This window comes from Trachemys scripta, chromosome 2 (genome assembly GCF_013100865.1).
Source record: "Trachemys scripta elegans isolate TJP31775 chromosome 2, CAS_Tse_1.0, whole genome shotgun sequence".
In the NCBI taxonomy this organism is placed as follows: domain Eukaryota; kingdom Metazoa; phylum Chordata; order Testudines; family Emydidae; genus Trachemys; species Trachemys scripta.
This window is the reverse complement of record NC_048299.1, coordinates 63,716,273-63,735,433: the sequence shown is the minus strand read 5'-3', so window position 1 is coordinate 63,735,433 and position 19,161 is coordinate 63,716,273. Positions and strand designations below refer to the sequence as shown.

Below are 19,161 nucleotides of genomic sequence, written 5' to 3'. Positions count from 1 at the left end.
GCCACGAGAATGGCTCTCGCTCTGTCCTGCTTGACTTTCACCAGGATCTTGTGGATCAATGGCACCGGCGGAAAGGCATACATGAGCACCCCGATGAAGGGATGAGGAAGGCATCCGAAAAGGAACCTTTCTCTAGATCCTGGATGAGGCAAAACTGGTGGCACTTCCTGTTCTGCCTGGACTTGAACAGGTCCACCTGGGGACTTCCCCACTTTTAGAAGATTACGTTGACCACCTCCAGATGGAGGGACCACTCCTGGCGAGACGAGACGGTCCTGTTGAGGCGATCTGCTAGGACATTCTTGGAGCCGGGTAGATGGGCGGCGATTAGACTTCTGCGCACAGAAGTCCCAAAGGCTGAGCACCTCCTGACAAAGGGCTGAGGATCTGGCCCCTTCCTGCCTGTTGATGTAATACATCGTGGTGGTATTGTCCATCAGGACCTGCACCACCTTGCATTTCAGGTGGGGCAAGAACACCTGGCAGGCCAGGCGTTGATAAGGAGGGCTAGATTGTCCTGTAGCCAACCGCCTTGGGTGCTGAGCTCGCCCAGGTGGGCTCCCCAGCCCAGATCCGAGGCGTTGGAGACCAGGGTCAGCAATGGGGACGGGGGGCAGCACCCACTTGGGATACAGCCACCAATTCAGGGACAAAATGACGTGGCTCAGCACCGTAACCACTTGGTCCAGGGAGTGCCTACTGAGGATATAGACAGAGTCCAGGTGCACCTGCAGAGGCCGCAGATGGAGTTGAGCATGGCTGACACGTACGTGCATGTGGCCATATACCCCACCAGATGTAGGCAGGTGTGGGCTGTAGTGAGTGGGTGGTTCCTTAAATGGCAGATTAGATCCACCATGGCCTGAAAACATGCTTCTGGAAGGAAGGCCCTGGCCCGCGGGAAGTCAAGAATGTCCCAGATGAACTCTATGCATTGGACTGGCATTAATGTGGACTTTTCTATGTTTATCAACAGGCCCAGGTCATAGCAAGTGGAGTGCACCAGGTCAAGGCTCCTCTGCACCTGATCCAGAGACCTGCCCTTGATGAGGTACGGAAACAGGTGGACCCCCCAACGTCTGAGGTAAGCGGCACCGGCGCCATGCACTTTGTGAACACCCTCAGAGCCAAAGAGAGTGCCGTGAACTGGAAATGGCTCTCTCCCACCACAAAATGGAGGAAGCACCTGTGGCCTGGGAATATAGAAATGTGGAAGTAAGCGTCTTTCAAGTCAAGAGTGACGTACCAGTCTCCCAGATCCAGGGAGGGGATGATGGCGGCCAGGGAGACCAAGCAAAACTTCAACTTCTTGAGAGACTTGTTGAGGTGACGCAGGTCCAGGATGGGTCTGAGGCCCCCTTTTGCTTTCAGGATTAGGAAGTACCAGGAGTAGATTCCTTTTCCTTTCATGGCCCTCCATGGCCCTCAGATGCAGCAGGTTCTTGACCTCCTAAATGAGGAGTTGCTTGTGAGAAGGGTCCCTAAAGAGGAACAAGGAATGGGGAGAAGGAAGGGGTGGCCAAAAATTGCAGGGTATAGCCCCGAGCTATTATGACCAGGACCCAATGGCCTGAGGTAACCTGCAACCGGGCTGAGTGGTAGGGGAAAAGGTGGTTGAGGAAATGTAGCAGTGGATCCAGGGAATTAGCTGGGGCGTCGCTCTCAAACGTGCTGTCAAAACAAACGCTTCTGCCCTGCAGAATGGTTGGCCTGGCCAGGCTGCACAGCGGGAGACAGAAAGACAGTGACAACTAAATGCAGTGTCCCAGTCCCTTCTTCTAGCAGGCCCGGAACAAGGCTGCCATGACCTTGGTGTTGGGGGCGGCCAGAAACGCTTACGCGCCGACTGCGGTGTGAATGCCCAGCAAACTGAGGTTGGCTTTGGTGTCCTTCATTCCAAGCAGCCTCGCATCTGTCTGATCAGAGAACAGACCGTTCCAATCGAAAGGGAGGTCTTGAATGGAGTTCTGCATCCTGGGAGAGTCCAGCAGTTTGAAGCCAGGAGCTCATCACCAACGTGGATGCCACCATCCTCGCTGCCAAGTCTGCCATATCCACACCATCTGAAGGGTCGCCATGGTGCCCTCCTGCACCAGAGTGACAAATTCTTGGACCCAGTCTTGTGGGAGGGACTCCTCAAACTTATGGAGAGTGTCCCATAAATTGAAGTTATAACGGCCCAAGAGGTTCGCCACCCGAAACTGTAGACTTACAGTAGAATAAACTTTTCTTCCAAACAAGTCCAGTCGCCTGGCCTCCTTATTTCTTGAGGTGGAATTAGAATGCCTCTGTTTCTCCTTTTCATTGGCCGTGGAGATCACCAGCGAGCTGGGGGGAGAGGGGGGAAGGTGGGTATAATGATACTCAAAACTTTTGGCTGGGACAAAGTACTTTTTCTCAGCATGGTTTGCGGTGGAAGGGATGGAGAAGGGCATCTGCCAATTGGTCTTGGCAATTTTGAGGACCCCTTCATGCACTGCAACATGGATAGGGGTCGAGGCTGACAAGACGTTGAACAGGATGTCCTCCTGTTCAGTCATCAACTCCACTTCCAGGCCCAAGTTTTCGGCAACTTGCTGAAATAAGGCCTGGTGGTCTTTAACATCATCAGGCAGGCTGGCTCTGGTGGGTCCCACAACCACCTTGTTGGGGGATGAAGAGGAGGACTGCAATGGTGAAGGGGGAGCCTGGTCCGCCTCCTCCACTGGGGAGGATGGCTTGGGGGTAGGCACAGCCTTCTGAGACTTGGCCACCAGGTGTGCTTCTGTTACTGGGCCTGCTTCCGTGGCGGCGGCTGATGAATGGACCGAAGGGGGCTTCACCATGATCGGAACCCCCCAGGCATTCCAACATGGCCACTGCGCTGGCCACTGGCCTGGCTGCCATTGCCCCAGTACCGCCAATGTTGGCTTGGACACCCAATCTTGTCACTGGGGACGAGGCGATGGGCTGAAGTGGCCCTGCAATCCAGACGAATCCCCATCTGGAGACTATGGAGGGGCTGTAGAGGCCACTGACCCTGGGAACAGGTGCCCCACCTGAAGGGACTGGCACCGACGGTGCGGCGACCAGAGACGGTGCCAAGGAGATCAGAGGTGGGAAGGAAATGGGATTGGTGATGGGACGACTTCCAGGATGGTGACCGGCACCAGTAATAGGGGATTGAAGCCTCTCTCTCAGCAAGCCGCATCGAGATGACGGCGACCATGACCAGGGGCCGGCGACCAATGGTAAGTCTGCGCCAATCTCAACAATGGCACTGGCGTTAGGCGGTGCAGAGGTGGAGAGCACACCATCATCTCAAGGGATCGGCAATGCTCCACCACTCCCTGGGGAGCCGTATCGGCTGGCTTGCCCTCTTGGGGAGCCTTAGCCGAATCTTGCGGCACTAGATGCACTGGCGGCATGGACGGCTTGTGCTCCTTCAACGCCTGAGCTCTCGAAGGCATCGGTGCCAGCAGAGAAGTTGGTCCAGTCCCAGCTCACAGGAATCAGAGGAGGACCTTTTACTGCGTTAACTACCCCAACTAGAGAGGGCCGACTGCGGGGCTCAGGGGTAGGCGGGTGATCCGGGGCAGGTTCTTTTTCTTACTGTCAACTGGCCCTTCTTTGACGGTGCTGGGGAACCGTGCTTCTTTGCCCTCTTCTTCGGTACTGGCAACATAAAATGGTACCAGGAGGGCCCCAGTGGTGTACTTCGCACCGATACCGAGTGGACTCCATAAGGAAAGCTCTGAGCCTGATGTCCCTCTCCTTCTGCGTGCGAGGCTGAAAGTTTTTACAAATCCAGTACCTCTTTTTAATGTGCACTTCTCTCAAGCACATGAGACAGCTGCCATGGGGGTCGCTAACAGGCATAGGCCTGTTACAGGATTCGCAGGGCTTAAAACCCAGAGATTGGGGCATGCCCTGCTGGGGTCAGAGTCCCCACTGGGACCTAGCTACTAACAAACTACTACAATAAACAGGTACTTAACACAAAGAATAACTATATACAAAGCCTTAAGGCACAAAGTTTGAGATAAGAAAAACTGCTAGCCCTTGATGAGCAAGGAAAGGAGCTCCGACTGACCACCACGGGCGATAAAAAGGAACTGAGAGGTTGTAGGGCTGGCAGCACTTGTGCATGAGCAGAGCACAGCACAGCACTCAAGGGGGTGACACAGCTGGCCCTACGGAAACTGCTAAGGCAAAAATCTCTGATGACTGCGCACGTGGGCATGCACACACCTATGATAGAATCAACATGAGCAAGCACTCGAAGAAAAAGGATTCTGCTTATGAACCTTAAAAGAGCCCGTGCATCCCATGACATCCATTAGAATCAAATGTAACCATGTGAAATTTTACAATTAGTTCTCAGCCCACAATAAAAAGTTTTCTGGAATGTTTCTGTCAAATTAGACAAGGCATTTCTGAGATAAAGAGATTCCAAAAAATGAAGTGTGTCTCATTTTTCATCATATCTTCAAAATGGCTTCACTCTAGAAATTCCATTTTTTTCCCTGATGATCCTGGCATGTGTTGTTGCCTTCATCTTGGAATATAAAGTGTGCTTTGACTTGATGCATGCTTTATAGAAAACCCGTCAGAAATAAAGAATTCATTATGTACATATAAAAGGAGATGATTTGTGTGTACAACTTTGCAGATATGATCTCCTTTTATAGACATAACAATGACCCTTGCTTGAAAATTCTTTAAGAGAATTACCATTTTAAAAAATATCCTAATTCTAAAAATCCAGATATTCCAAATTTATGGATAGTATAGAAATGCCCAGAAAGGAGCAACTCTGCTGCCAGTGTCACCAACCTCAGAACAACCAGACATTTAGGCCTGGTCTACGCTAGGAGGTTATGTCGAATTTAGCAGCCTTAACTCGAATTAACCCTGCACCCGTCCACACAATGAAGCTATTTATTTTGACATAGAGGTCTCTTTAAATCGATTTCTGTACTCCTCCCCAACGAGGGGAGTAGCGCTAAATTCGACATGGCCAAGTCAAATTAGGGTAGGTGTGGATGGAATTCGACACTAATAGCTCCGGGAGCTATCCCACAGTGCACCACTCTGTTGACGCTCTGGACAGCAGTCCGAGCTTGGATGCTCTGACCAGCCACACAGGAAAAGCCCTGGAAAAATTTGAATTCCTTTTCCTGTCTGGCCAGTTTGAATCTCATTTCCTGTTTGGACATCGTGACGAGCTCAGCAGCACTGGCAACGATGCAGAGTTCTCCAGCAGAGGTGACCATGCAATCGCAGAATAGAAAGAGGGCCCCAGCATGTACTGATCGGGAAGTCTTGGATCTGATTGCTGTGTGGGGCGATGAGTCCGTGCTTTCGGAGCTGCAATCGAAAAAACGGAATGCGAAGATCTACGAGAAGATCTCAAAAGCCATGACGGAGAGAGGATAGAGCCGGGATGCAACGCAGTGCTGCGTGAAAATCAAGGATCTGAGACAAGGGTACCGGAAGACCAAAGAGTCAAACGGATGCTCCGGATCCCAGCCCCAGACATGCCGTTTCTACGAGGCACTGCATTCCATTCTAGGTGCGGCCGCCACCACTACCCCACCACCATCCATGGACTCTGACGATAGGGTATTGTCGACGGCCGCTTCCTCGGAGATGTTCGCGGACGGGGAAGATGAGGAAGGAGATGAGGAGGACGAGGCTGTCGACAGCGCTTTTAACCCTGATTTCCCTGACAACCAGGATCTCTTCGTCACCCGCACGGAGATCCCCTACCAACCCTCCCAAGGCAGTAACCCAGACCGTGAATCAGGGGAAGGATCAGTAGGTAAGTGTTTTAAACATTTATTTTGAACAGAATAGGAATGGTATCTTAACAATGGGTTTTTCATGATTAGTTTGCCCTAGGCGCTTTAGTTTTTAGTCCTTGCCAGTGCAGCTACTGGAAAATTCTGTCAATATGTCCAGGGATAGAGCAGAAATCCTCCTGGGACATCTCCACGAAGCTCTCCTGGAGGTATTGTGAAAGCCTTTGCATCAGGTTCCTGGGGAGAGTGGCCTTATTGTGTCCTCCATGGTAGGAAACTTTTCCGCGCCAGGCTACCAGCAAGTACTCCGGGATCATTGCCTCGCAAAGCATGGCGGCATACGGCCCTGGTGTTTGCTGGCATTCACGCAGCATGCGGTCTTTCTCTGTCTCCGAAATCCTCATCAGAGTGATATCACTCATGGTGACCTGCTTTGAATTAGGGGAATGTTAGTATTGGGACTGATTGCCTGTTCCTTTACATAACTGTAACCGGCAGTTTACAGCAACGCAGTGGAGGCGGGACAGGAGCAGCATGCAGGGATCTTTCCCGGGGACAGCCACGAGGGGGAGGGACAGGGGCAGAGTTCATGCTGGCCGGATTGCCGGCAGCAGGAACTGGCCAACGCTAGGAGCATTGCTTGGAACGTGAAAGGAGGGCACTGCTATAAATTAAGCTTTAAGCAGCCAAAAGTCTATGGTTTACCATGTCCGCCTGCTATCCGAATTCCGTTGTCCGGCCCCGCTTGAGTGATCTGTACTGCAAGACCCCAGGCACTCAATGGGAAAGCCGAAAATTCAAACTTGTACTGAGAGCGCATGTGATAGGTACTGTGCATGGTCTTGTTCACAGAGAAAGAATATATTCATCGTTCACAAAACTGTATCTTTGTGAGGAATTCACTCCCTTTTTCCCATCCCACAGCTGCGAGTGTCTCCCGAGCTACCCCGCCATCCCCCTCCCAGAGGCTGGCGCAGAACAGGCGACGAAAGAAAAGGACATGGGACGAGATATTCTCAGAACTTATGGGCTGCTCCTGAGCCGAGGCGGCACAGCAGACCCAGTGGAGGGAGAACACGTCGCAATACCAGCAATCACACAGCGAATGGGAGGACAGGTGGCAGCAGGAAGACCAGCAGGCGACTCAAACGCTGCTTGGACTAATGAGGGAGCAAACGGACACGCTCCGGCGCCTTGTAGATGTTCTGCAGGACTGGAGGCAGGAGGACAGAGCCCCGCTGCATTCTATTTCTAACCGCCCTCCCTGGCCACAAAGTCCCATCCCCCCCCCACCCAAAGTCCCAAGAAGGAGGGGCGGCAGGGTCCATGAAAACAGTCATCCACCCCTGCAGACTGCTCAAGTAGCAGAAGGCTCTCATTCCCAAAGATTTGATACGTCCTTTCCTTCACTCCAAAAGCACCTCACCCAAGCCCCCGTCCCAGTGTCATCCCCTAACTGTGTAGTTGTTAATAAAAAATACGTTTCTGTTAATTACTGTTTCCGTCATGTTCTTTTAGAGGAGAGTGTGTTTGAACGGGGGGAAGGGGGTTGGTAATTGGAGAGGACAGTCACCTTTACCAGGGTACAGACATGGGGGCAGGTTCAGCAGAAGGTCACACACACATTGCAGTCACTAGGCACCCTGGTCAGTCTGGGAGGTGGTTTTCATGTTCGGGGGGGGGGCTATGTGAGTTTGTGGCGGGGGAGGCGGTTACAGATCTTATGCAGCGGTCCTTAGCCTGGATGACAGAGCCATGCAGCTGGGGATCTGTAACCGCCCTCCCCCACCACAAAGTCACATAGCCCCCACACGGTTACAGATCTTATACAGCGGTCCTTAGCCTGGATGACAGAGCCATGCAGCTGGGGATCTGTAACCGCCCTCCCCCACCATAAAGTCACATAGCCCCCACACACACAGTCCCAAAAAGGAGGGGTGGCAGGCTCCGTTGAAACAACCAGTCCACCACTGCGGACCACTCTAGGAGCAGGCGCCTGTCATTCCTCGAGTTTAGAAGCGTCCTTTCCATCACTACACCCTCTCCCCACCACAGTCTGCGTCCCAGTTTCAACCCTTTACCGCGAAATCCTTAATAAAGAAAACGGTGTTAATGAACAAAGTTTCATTTATTTTCTTTTTAAAGGTGTGTTGGAAGGGGGGAACGGGGTTGGTAACTGGAGATCATAGTCAAGATTAACTGGGTAAGGAAACGGGGGCAGGTTCAGCTTCTGTTCAAACAAACTTAATAGTCACAGGTTACCCTGCTCACTCTGGAACCTAGCTTTCAAAGCTTTCCGGATGCACAGCGCGTCCCGCTGGGCTATTCTAATCGCCCGGCTGTCTGGCTGGGCGTAATCAGCAGCCAGGCGATTTGCCTCAACCTCCCACCCCGCCATAAACGTCTCCCCCTTGCTCTCACAGAGATTGTGGAGCACACAGCAAGCTGCAATAACACTGAGGATATTGGTTTCGCTGAGATCAGAGCGAGTCAGTAAGCTTCTCCATCTCCCCTTCAGATGTCCAAAAGCACACTCCACCACCATTCTGCACTTGCTCAGCCGGTAATTGAAGAGTTCTTTTTCACTGTCCAGGGTGCCTGTATAGGGCTTCATGAGCCAGGGCATTAGCAGGTAGGCTGGGTCCCCGCGGATCACTATAGGCATCTCCACATCCCCAACAGTTATTTTGTGGTCCGGGAAGTAAATACCTCCTGCAGCCGTCTAAACAGACCAGAGTTCCTGAAAACGTGAGTGTCATGATCCTTGCCCGGCCATCCAACGTTTATGTTGGTAAAACGTCCCCTATGGTCCACCAGTGCTTGCAGCACCATTGAAAAGTAGCCCTTTCGGTTAATGTACTGGTGGCCTGGTGGTCCGGTCCCAGGATAGGGAGGTGAGTTCCATCTATAGTCCCACCACAGTTTGGGAATCCCATTGCAGGGAAGCCATCTATGATCACCTGCACGTTTCCCAGGGTCACTACCTTTGAGAGCAGTAGCTCAATGATTGCGTTGGCTACCTGCATCACAGCAACCCCCACAGTAGATTTGCCCACTCCAAATTGGTTTGCGACTGACCGGTAGCTGTCTGGCGTTGCAAGCTTCCAGAGGGCTATGGCCACTCACTTCTGGACAGTCAGGGCTGCTCGCATCCAGGTGTCCTTGCGCTTCAGGGCAGGGGACAGCAACTCACAAAGTTCCAGGAAAGTTCCCTTATGCATCCTAAAGTTTTGCAGCCACTGTGATTCATCCCAGACCTGCAGCACTATGCGGTCCCACCAGTCCGTGCTTGTTTCCCGGGCCCAGAATCGCCGTTCCACAGCATCAACATGATCCATTGCCACCATGATGTTCACGGCGCGGAGTCCCGTGTTTTGTGAGAGGTCTGTGCCCCTCTCAGACTTAATGTCCTCATCGCACTGCCGTAGCCTCCTCACCTGACTTCTCAGCATCTGCCTCTGAAAAAGGTGGATGATAAGGTGCGAGGTGTTGCCAACGGCCATAACTGCAGCGATGATCGCAGCGGGCTCCAGGCTCGCAGTGCTGTGGCGTCCGCCCTGTCAATCACCAGAAAAGTGTGCGACCTGATTGCCTGCCGGCGCTTTCACGGAGGGAGGGCAGTTACCCAAAACCACCCTCAACACATTTTTTGCCCCAGCAGCCATTGGGGGCTCGACCCAGAATTCCAATGGGCAGAGGGGACTGCGGGAACTGTGAGATAGCTGCCCACAGTGCACCGCTTCCAATGTCGACGCTTGCCCCATTAGTGTGGACTCACAAAGTCGAATTACTGTCCTTAGTGTGGATACACATGTTCGACTTTGTAATATCGGTTCCACAAATTCGCTTTAAGTAAAATCGAACTACTCTCGTAGTGTAGACATACCCTTAGACACATTTTCCATCGACAACAACAGAGGTTCATTTTATCTGTGATTTATCTGTAATCCCAACAATTAAGAACACCTTGTACTATAATATCCTAATCTTACAGTAATTACACAGTATGGTATCATTTAAACCAAACTGCACCTGTGTTTTCATCACTGAGCCATGTACGGATCCCATAGTCCTACTTGAACTCCTAGTTAACTAATTTTTCTTTCTACAAACAGTGCTACTGTATGAGCTCCTCTAAGTATGAAGGGTCTTGTATGGTTACTATTCCAAAGCTATTTGTGCCAGGAAATTAGCTCTAAAATGTAACTCCATATACATATTTTCAGATCCTAGGTTAATGTTTAGATTTTCTAATTTTTTTAAAAAGGGAAACAGTTGAGCTGTTTTGTTTGAAAACACAAAACTAATAGAAAAATCCTGGAAGAGAATATCTACATATCATCATATTCCAATTTTAGAGGAGTTCATTTTAAAAAATCAAAAGCTCTAACCCTATGTGACAGGTTGTCTCTTCCCCATGCCATATTTCTGCAACTGAAATCAGGTGGAGGTTTTAAACTGTTGGTCGGTTGATTTTCCTCCTTACATATACATAATGTAAACTTCATAATTCATCACTCTGCTACAGAATTCATATCCTTTAGTCTTTTTTTACACAGTTCTTTCTTTCCCCATGCAGTATACTTTTGAATTTTTTATGTATTTCTGAATATTTCTAAGTTTCAGAGTAACAGCCGTGTTAGTCTGTATCCGCAAAAAGAAGAACAGGAGTACTTGTGGCACCTTAGAGACTAACAAATTTATTAGAGCATAAGCTTTCGTGGACTACAGCCCACTTCTTCGGATGCATATAGAATGGAACATATAATGAGGAGATATGTTCCATTCTATATGCATCCGAAGAAGTGGGCTGTAGTCCACGAAAGCTTATGCTCTAATAAATTTGTTAGTCTCTAAGGTGCCACAAGTACTCCTGTTCTTCTTTTTGTGAATATTTCTAGTTTCTAAAGACACCATTTACAGATTTGCTGAAATTTATAACAATTAAAGTGAAAATTAGAGTTGATTATAGAATACACAACTGCCAAAATAAATAAAACATACAGGAGAGATGCAGCATATATATATTATATATATATGAAAAAAAATGTGCGGATTTCAACAGTATCATGCTGCTCATAAGATTACAGTTCCTAAAAACATTAACATTTTCTACTCTTTGAATCAATGATGAAAAGAACTACAGCTCTATAAATTCAAAAATGTAATGTAACAAATCACTGTGCACATGTGAAAAAGAGATCAATATGCAAAAAGTTACAAGTTAATGCATAAACAGGTACATTTCTAACATATTTATATACAATAATACAAAGTCTTGTGAATTTGCATGAGGTAAGAGGTATTAATTTTTACATTCACCGCACATTAAAAACAGTGTCAGATGCTGAATGTTCATGGGAATAAATTTTCAAGCACAAGTAATGAAATAGGAAGTCACAGATTAGAATGACCTTTGAAAACAGACATGGTACAGTATATTATAAAAAGAAAGTCTTTCAAGCAGCATACATAAACCACAAAGGACTACTCACCATGTCATATGCAGTTACAATCTTTTTCAAGACCTCTGGAACAGTTCCTTGGATCTCCATAGTGGGATACTGATCATTGAGATTCAGTAGTACCAAGGGTGTACTATCAGGTCCGACCAAGCGGGTAGACACTGCCAGAATACACTGCATAAGATTTGCTACAGGAGAAAGGCCACATAATTCTTTGAATGAAACTACTGCATTCTGTTAAAAAGAAAATAAAAAAGTTACTTTACAGTTAACCATGATTTTTAATCTCTCATTCATTCAGTTTAATAGACTTATATTTCATTGTGTAATAGTTATAACCAAGCAACAGTGTAGAACTATCAGTGGTTTTGTCCTGGAAAAATGGCAGTTTTCCAGAGCAAAGTATCGTAGATATTTGCAATATTTTATTTATCAGAGATATTAAAAATTCAAATAGACTTAAAATCCTGCTACAGAAAATAAATATTACTTAGAATAAAGAGGTTGTAATATGCTGCTATTAACTTCAAATTTTCAAGAAATATAAAAACAATGAACTACTGGTTGATTGAACAAGCTTTTGAAAAGCTTCAAAAAGTATTTAAAATGTTTTTTAAATCCAGCTGCTTAAAAGTTATGTGCTGAATGTCTCAAATAAACGTAGGAAGGTGGAGGGGGCAAGTCAGTCCATTTGTAACTTTAAACATACCTATTGTATGTCAGCATTCTCCAGACATGCTGAGGATCTGCTGGCTCCCACTTGGTGTGATGCTGGAATGCTGCACACCACTAGTGATGTCACACTATCACTCAGATGACCTTCTAAGAGTATTTGTTAAACCAAATATTGTACATTTTCCAAGAGTTTATAGTATTTTTATTTTGTAGGCTAGAATATAAAATATATATGTTTAAACTTAAGAAACACTGAAATATTGTAAACGTCAGCCATTTATCTTAATCCTATAAAATGATTCCAGCCTCCAGTCAATTCCCATGATGGGAGTGCTCTCCATCATAGTGAATTTGGGGTTGTTGCACCAAGTGGGAGGTGGCGATCTGTGGCAAGTCTGGAGTTTGTGGACCTGTAAGAGAAAAATCAGTAAGTTTAAGTAACAAATGTTCCAAGTGCTCCTCTTATCTTGGTCATTTGGGATATTCTGCACATATTTTAAAGTATGTGACAAGTTTATAGGTCTTGAGTCACATTTTTACTTTCTGAAAGACCCTTTATACTGCCAGAGGGGTGTAAAGTGGTTTTAGTGTAAATTGGAACCAGGGCTTAAATGCGTATGCCACTTTTAACAGGCAATCCACATCAAGTTGACCTCAACCTATTTTTAAATGAACATATTATGTATACATTTGTATACATAAATTATTTCCAGTACAGTGACTGGTACATCACTCAATTATTAACATAAATGTTTAACTGTGAGAGTAATTAGCCATTGGAACAATTTACCTAGGGTCGTGATCGATTATCCAATACTGACAATTTTTAACTCAAGATTGGATGTTTTTCTAAAAAACTATGTTCTAGGAATTATTTTGGGGAAGTTCTATGGCCAATGTTACACAGGAGGTCAAACTAGATGATCACAATGGTTCCTTCTGACCTTGGAATCTATTAATTTTGCCTTTCAAATAATTCGTTTTCAATGTTTAGTAAACCAAGGCTATTTGTAATAATTAGATTGGAATTTAATAAAAGAATAGGACATCTGAAAAGACAGACCTTATACTGCTTTTCATTCATAGATCTCAAACTTTACAAATGTGGATAAGCATTACAAACAGCAATTTTACAGAAAAGAAAACTAAGACCCAGGGAAGTTAAGTGGCTTGTCTAAGGGCACATAGCAAGTCAGTGGCAGGACAGTGAATAGAATTCAGGTCTTCTGACTCCCAGTTTGATATCTTACTCACTAGCCCATGCTGACTTTCATGATTCTCTGCACTGCACTGCCAAGCAACGTGAATGTTCTATACCATATCCAACATAATCACGGACATCATACACTCAGCTGTGGAAGTGATACCAGCTTTTGTATTACTAACACAATGCACATTGCTGACTACAGAAAAAAGGCCTAGATATGGATAAAGGGATTCTAATGACTACTCAAACAAGACCTTGGTGTAGTTCATTATACTTCTACGTGTACTTTATTCCATGAAATACTTTTCTATTTCATATTTAAAATACCTAGATACCTGAAGTTGTCTGTCTTTCTAGCTGCTATATCATGGTGATTATAGTAGTAAATGGATATGTAATTAAGAAATGAAACCATTTCAAATTCCCTGACTTATAGATTTTGCAATTGTCTTTATTTTAATAGATTTTTTCATTGTTTTAGGCCTGTTTATACAGGGTGTAGCACAAATTATATTACAATTTAAATCTTATAGACATATTATTCAAATCTGTCAGTTAAAATAATCAAAATTAGCATTCTATCATTCACCTCAACTATACCCCTCTTGGGAACATTTCCAGGTATGCTACTGATAAGTTGGAAAGATGTAAATACATCTTTCAAAGTAACAAAATGAAATGCATACAAGGAAATTCCTTCCCATGGACTGACCCTAAAAAACCCTGCTAAATTACATTTTTCAAAACCACACCAATCTGAAAAATAAAATAGCATACTAGTTACGAGCACACTTTCTTATTGTATATTCAAGTCTTAGGATCCAGGTTTCTCCTTAAGGCACTCTAATTCTATTGTGTATAGGCTAGGAGATATATATATATATATTTTTTTTTAGAGTCTATCGTTAATTACAGATTACATTCATATCATTTACCAGTCATAATCATGCCTCCACATTTTGCTAGTGATCTTTGCTTATGGAATGGAATGGGGAAGTTGCAGGAGACTGGATACAATTCATAAGAACAAATGTGCAACACATCATGCAAATCTGTCAAGTTAAAATAATCAAAATTATTCTATCATCCGCCTAAACTATATCTGTCTTGGGGACATTTCCAGGTATACTAATAAGAAGTTGGGAAGATGTAAGTGCATCTTTCAAAGTAACAGAATGAAATGCATAAAAGAAAACTCCTTCCCCAAGCACTGCTCCTAAAAACCTTAATAAAATTACATTTTTCAAAAACACACCAATTCTGAAAAATAAAATAGCATGCTAGTTACGAGCACACCTTCTTATTGTATATTCAAATCTTAGATCCAGGCTATCCTTGATTAAGACACCTTAAAAAAAAATTCTCCTAGCCAGTACACAATGGAATAACAGACCTTCCTTAATTACAGATTAGATTCACATCTAGTCTGCAATCTGAATCTCATTTACCAGTCATAATCATGCCTCCACATTTTGTTTGTGATCTTTGCCTATAATGATGTCCTTGGCATAAATCATACTGAATGGAATAGGGAAGCTGCTGGATACAATTCGGAAAAACAAGTGTAAGCTTTAAAGTTTGCAATACTGTTAAAATCTTTCATTATTACAACTTTCAACATAACTTTATTCATAAACAAAAGTTATCTGCACTGATATACAGTAAAACAAACACCCTTTTAAAATCTGGAATTGAGCCTCAAGCATGTTTCTTTGAACCAGTTTTTCCTTAAAGTCACATAAAATAAGATTTAATGGGTAACTTTTTTGATATGGTTATGCTTACTTTTATTTTTTAGTGCTAGGACTTTTACTGTAGCTTTTATATAGTTAAAAGATTCATCAAACAGAATTTATGTTTTTCTCTACTCTGTCCTAGATCAGCAGTTCTTGTAGCAGGAATGTTTATTGATACACAAAAGACGCAATCTAACAGTGGGATCCATAACCCAGCATTTTAGTCTACACTACACTTCCTATCATTCTGCGATACTGTATTTGTTTGATATTGCAGTCTTTAGAACACCCCTTTTGGGGGAGAAGGAGTAACTCCATCCCCATTTAACTTGTTTGTAAAATACTAATGCTCTTTTGGATCCTGGTAAGGGAAGGATCTCTTTGAAAGGTCTGCTAGTGATGTGAGGAAATTTTTCACCTCATAAAGAGATGGGGAAGCCATCACACTGTTTCATTTACAGCGTCCTTGAGAATTCTTTCAGATATGAGGGGGTCTTTGAATATACAGTAAACTGTTCACAAGTTTCATTATTGTTAGTAATGTTTTCTCCCTGCACTTCTATTTTACTTAATTTCTTAAAGCTGAAAAGTAGCCTCTACCTTTTTCTCCAGTATATCTAGTGTACTCCTTCTCAAGAAATAGGGCCAGTTAATAGGCTTGAATTATAGCACAAACCATGTGTTTCTACTAGGAGTTATCTTAATAGACAATATCATCCAGCTGCTGTTCAAATACAGTCTGTCCGTTTTTAAATTCGTACAGTATAAAAACATGATAAATTAATAATATATAAAATGCAGTTAACATTTACATATCTATGTAACACACACTGCAGACACACCATAATGCAAAAGTACAACTGTGGCACAAACATTGATAATTTCATCGTAAAAACTGTACCTGCATATTTTCTCTCAGATCCGTGGCATCCCGTATAGACTGGAGAGCATTCTTGAATACTTCATCTATGGGTTTAATCCATAATGTTCTCATAGAAGCATATTCCCTGGATTTCTTTCCTTTCCTCACTGAAAGGCCCCGTTTATGAGGTTTCCCACCACCCCTTCGATTAGTAATGGCAACATGTACAAACAAGAAAGCATGTGCTAAAATTTCTCCAGTTAAAGATTGCAGTGGAACATGCCGATAGCCTGTCTGTAAACACTCAAAGGGAATAGTGTACTGCCCAATAAATTCATCCCCAATGTAATCATCATCTAGTACTACAAAACGCATGACAGCTAGTTCAGGAAGATTAATTTGAAATTCAAAACTTTCATCAAAAATTGGATTGTCTCCATTTTGATGCACAGTTTTTGTCCTTTTTTCTGCACAGTCTGCTGGGATTCCATGAATTTCTACATATACATAAGGATCTACAACATCACCTTTGGCACCTGACCCTTTGGGTTTAGGAAAGTTTTGCCCACTAATAATTTTAACGTGAAGAAGCTGAGGTGAAACTCCAGGCACAGTATCTTTTGTATTTGCACTGAAGAAGGATACTTCCTCTCGCATGATGGCAGGACGAAGGACATAGCCACAATTTCCATTTTGTCGAAACCAACCAATGTTAAGGTCCATCATTAAGCCAGGTGTCTGAAAGTTCATGGCTACTATCTGACAGCCACACTTCCAAAAATCCTGGGGATTCATATTACTAGAGTCAATCCTCATAGGGCTAGGAAAAACCCTGGCAAGAAAACGTTTGTTGTAATTTACAAAGTCTCCTGGATTTTCATTGGCATATTTGCTAGCAAGCACTTCATTAAATGAACAAACTTCCCAGTATTTCTGGAGCTGAAATGAGACTTGAAACTCTTTGAACTGAACTGATTTACATATGCTTACCAATTCGGAAAGCTCTTTGCAAAGCTGAAATCGTTTCACTATCACAGTGTTTTGTTGTTCTGCACCCTCTTTCCCTACTCTTTGTGACATTTCTGCTCCTTCATCTTCATCTGTAACATCTCCCTCTAGCCCAGAGCAATTAGAGGAAAGCTTCTTTGCTTTAATTAGTATTTTCCCTTTAAGTGAGTCAGGTGAGGGAAGATAAGACTCTTCTATGTTTGGAGACTGTGTGTGTAGCTTGTCGCCCAAAATTTTCTTCATGTGTTGAACCATAACTTTCTGCTGCTTAATAGAACAATGATTTTCTAAACACAGAATAAGAGGGTATTCTGAAGCAAAAAATGCGTACTTGTTAATAATGTCAATTACACTGCGGAAGACTATCTGTGATGTCATTGTATGTCCTGTATAAATTAGAGGCTCATTATCTGGACCATCCCATACATCCAATTCAACACTTCGGCAACCCATTTTAAGAGCACGAATATATCCTGTGATATCAGATGGACCTCGGAACTGGTCCTCTATCAAATATGTATTGTGAGATGAGTTTATGAAATAATGGGATAAAGGTTGTTTCATATCCTGACAAACCTTTTTATGCTCTGGATCAAATATATGACAGTCAGGTGAAGTAAGATAATTAGTAAAACCATCTATTGAGAGCCAGCCCTTTTCCTGGCCCTCTTTTGATGGTTCATATTTGTGAATAATTTCAAGGCTTATTTCTTCTGTGACATGTGCCATTCCCTGTTCTGCTTCTAAAAACATCATAAGGTCCTTGGTATCTAGGAATTCTTTATTGCTGGAAAACTGAACCAATAAGAAGTAGATCTCAGGTCGGGTACAAAGCTCATGGAAAACTTCAATAAATTCTTCCTTTGTGACTTCAGTACCAGTTTTGTCCTTGGATCTATGTAACTCTTTGAACTTCAGCTCAATTTTACTTGTTTTTAAACCCGGATTTAATTTTTTTATAAACTGAACAGCTTTATAAAGGGCTATATGTCCAAAATTATCTACATCAGTTTCACTAAACATTTGTGAAACCCATGAAGTCCGCATATTATCTTGGCTACTTTCTATCATATCTAGTGTATGTTTTCCATAAGAAATTAGGTATCTTAGCCCAGTTACCCAAATGTTTGCAATATCTGCTGAGTTAGCAACGAGATCTAGAGACTCATAGTTATCTCCATAAATAATAGAAAATGCACAGTCTTCTGATATCTGGTCATAAATTCCATTGCTGCGGAATATATCTGTATTTTTTCCTGTTCTCACTTCTTTGACTGATTTAATATCAATCTTTGCTTTTTCCGAATCCTTCTTTGAAGGTTCCCAACGCAGGGACTGCATATCTGCATCTAAAAGAAAGTACCGGTGATAAACTCTAGAGTTGGACCGAAACTTTCTGAGCTCAGAGCCTTCAACCATTGCATTAATACAGTCACTTGCACTACTGATCTTCTTCTCAGTTGGCATGCTGCTAAATGACACAGTCTTCTTCCGTTCTCTCTTTTGTTTTGTACCATCCTGTGGATTAAAAAAAAAAAAAAAAAGTCAATATGAGCTTGTTTATAGGACATGGAAAATCTTTATGTTCAAAGTTCAAAAATGAATTGAGGAAAATCTAAAGAAGGTATGTTGGACAACAAATCTTTTGTTCTGACACCACAAATGCAAAATCTGACACACTAACAACTGCTTAATGATTGTGTTTGCATAACTATGTATGTGGCATTTTTGAAAACATGGGTTTTTTTGTATCACAAAGCTTAGGTTTTGTATGCCCACAAAATTTAACAAAACAGGTTTTAAAAGTAAAAAAATTCATAGTATTTTGTTAATAGCAGCATGGTGAAATAGGTATCTCACATTTTACTAACAAGATGGTGGGAAGTAATCTGTTCCCCTGAGCCCTCATGCAGTCCTTGTAATTATTTGTAGATCCCTGACACCGTATTAAATACAGTGCTTATAGGGTTACCATTCGTCCGGATTCCCCCGGACATGTCCGGATTTTTTAACTAAAAATAGCGTCCGGGGGGAATTTGTTAATGTCCGGACTTCCCTCTCTCCCCTCCCCCCCCCCATGCAGAGCACTCGCGGCTAACAGGGCAGCCGGATGGTGCTACTTACATGGGGCTCCGACAGCGAGAGAGAGTCCCTCCTCCACTTCCCCCTCCCCCCCCTGCAGCATAGCTCACTCCCTCCCTCCCTCCCTGCATTTGCCTCCGGCAGGCTGGAGCTCCTCCCCCGCTGCTGGCCAGCGTGCCGGGAGAACGGCTCAGACTCAGCAAGCTCCCAGAGAGCCCTTAGGCGAACCGAAGGGCAACGACAAGGGAGCCAAGGGGCAAGAGAAGGGGCAGGGAGATTTTGGATGGGGCAGTCAAGAGATGGGGGGGGTTCAGGAGTTTGGGGGGGAGCTTTCTGGGGGGGG

At 44.3% G+C, this 19,161-nt stretch overlaps 1 protein-coding gene across 6 annotated transcripts in view; it reads right to left on the bottom strand.

The window, feature by feature from the left end:
* PLCL2 (phospholipase C like 2) overlaps positions 1-19,161 on the bottom strand; it is a 201,879-nt gene that overhangs the window by 74,721 nt on the left and 107,997 nt on the right. For all 6 annotated transcript variants that reach the window (XR_004644470.1, XM_034760744.1, XM_034760745.1 and 3 more), the window contains 2 exons: positions 15,768-18,254; positions 11,279-11,482 (listed from right to left, as the gene is read on the bottom strand). Coding sequence is in view for 5 of the 6 variants with exons in the window: in XM_034760744.1 (XP_034616635.1) it covers positions 11,279-11,482; positions 15,768-18,254 (2,691 nt within the window). In the remaining variant the exon portion in view is untranslated. The remainder of the gene's footprint in view (positions 1-11,278; positions 11,483-15,767; positions 18,255-19,161) is intronic.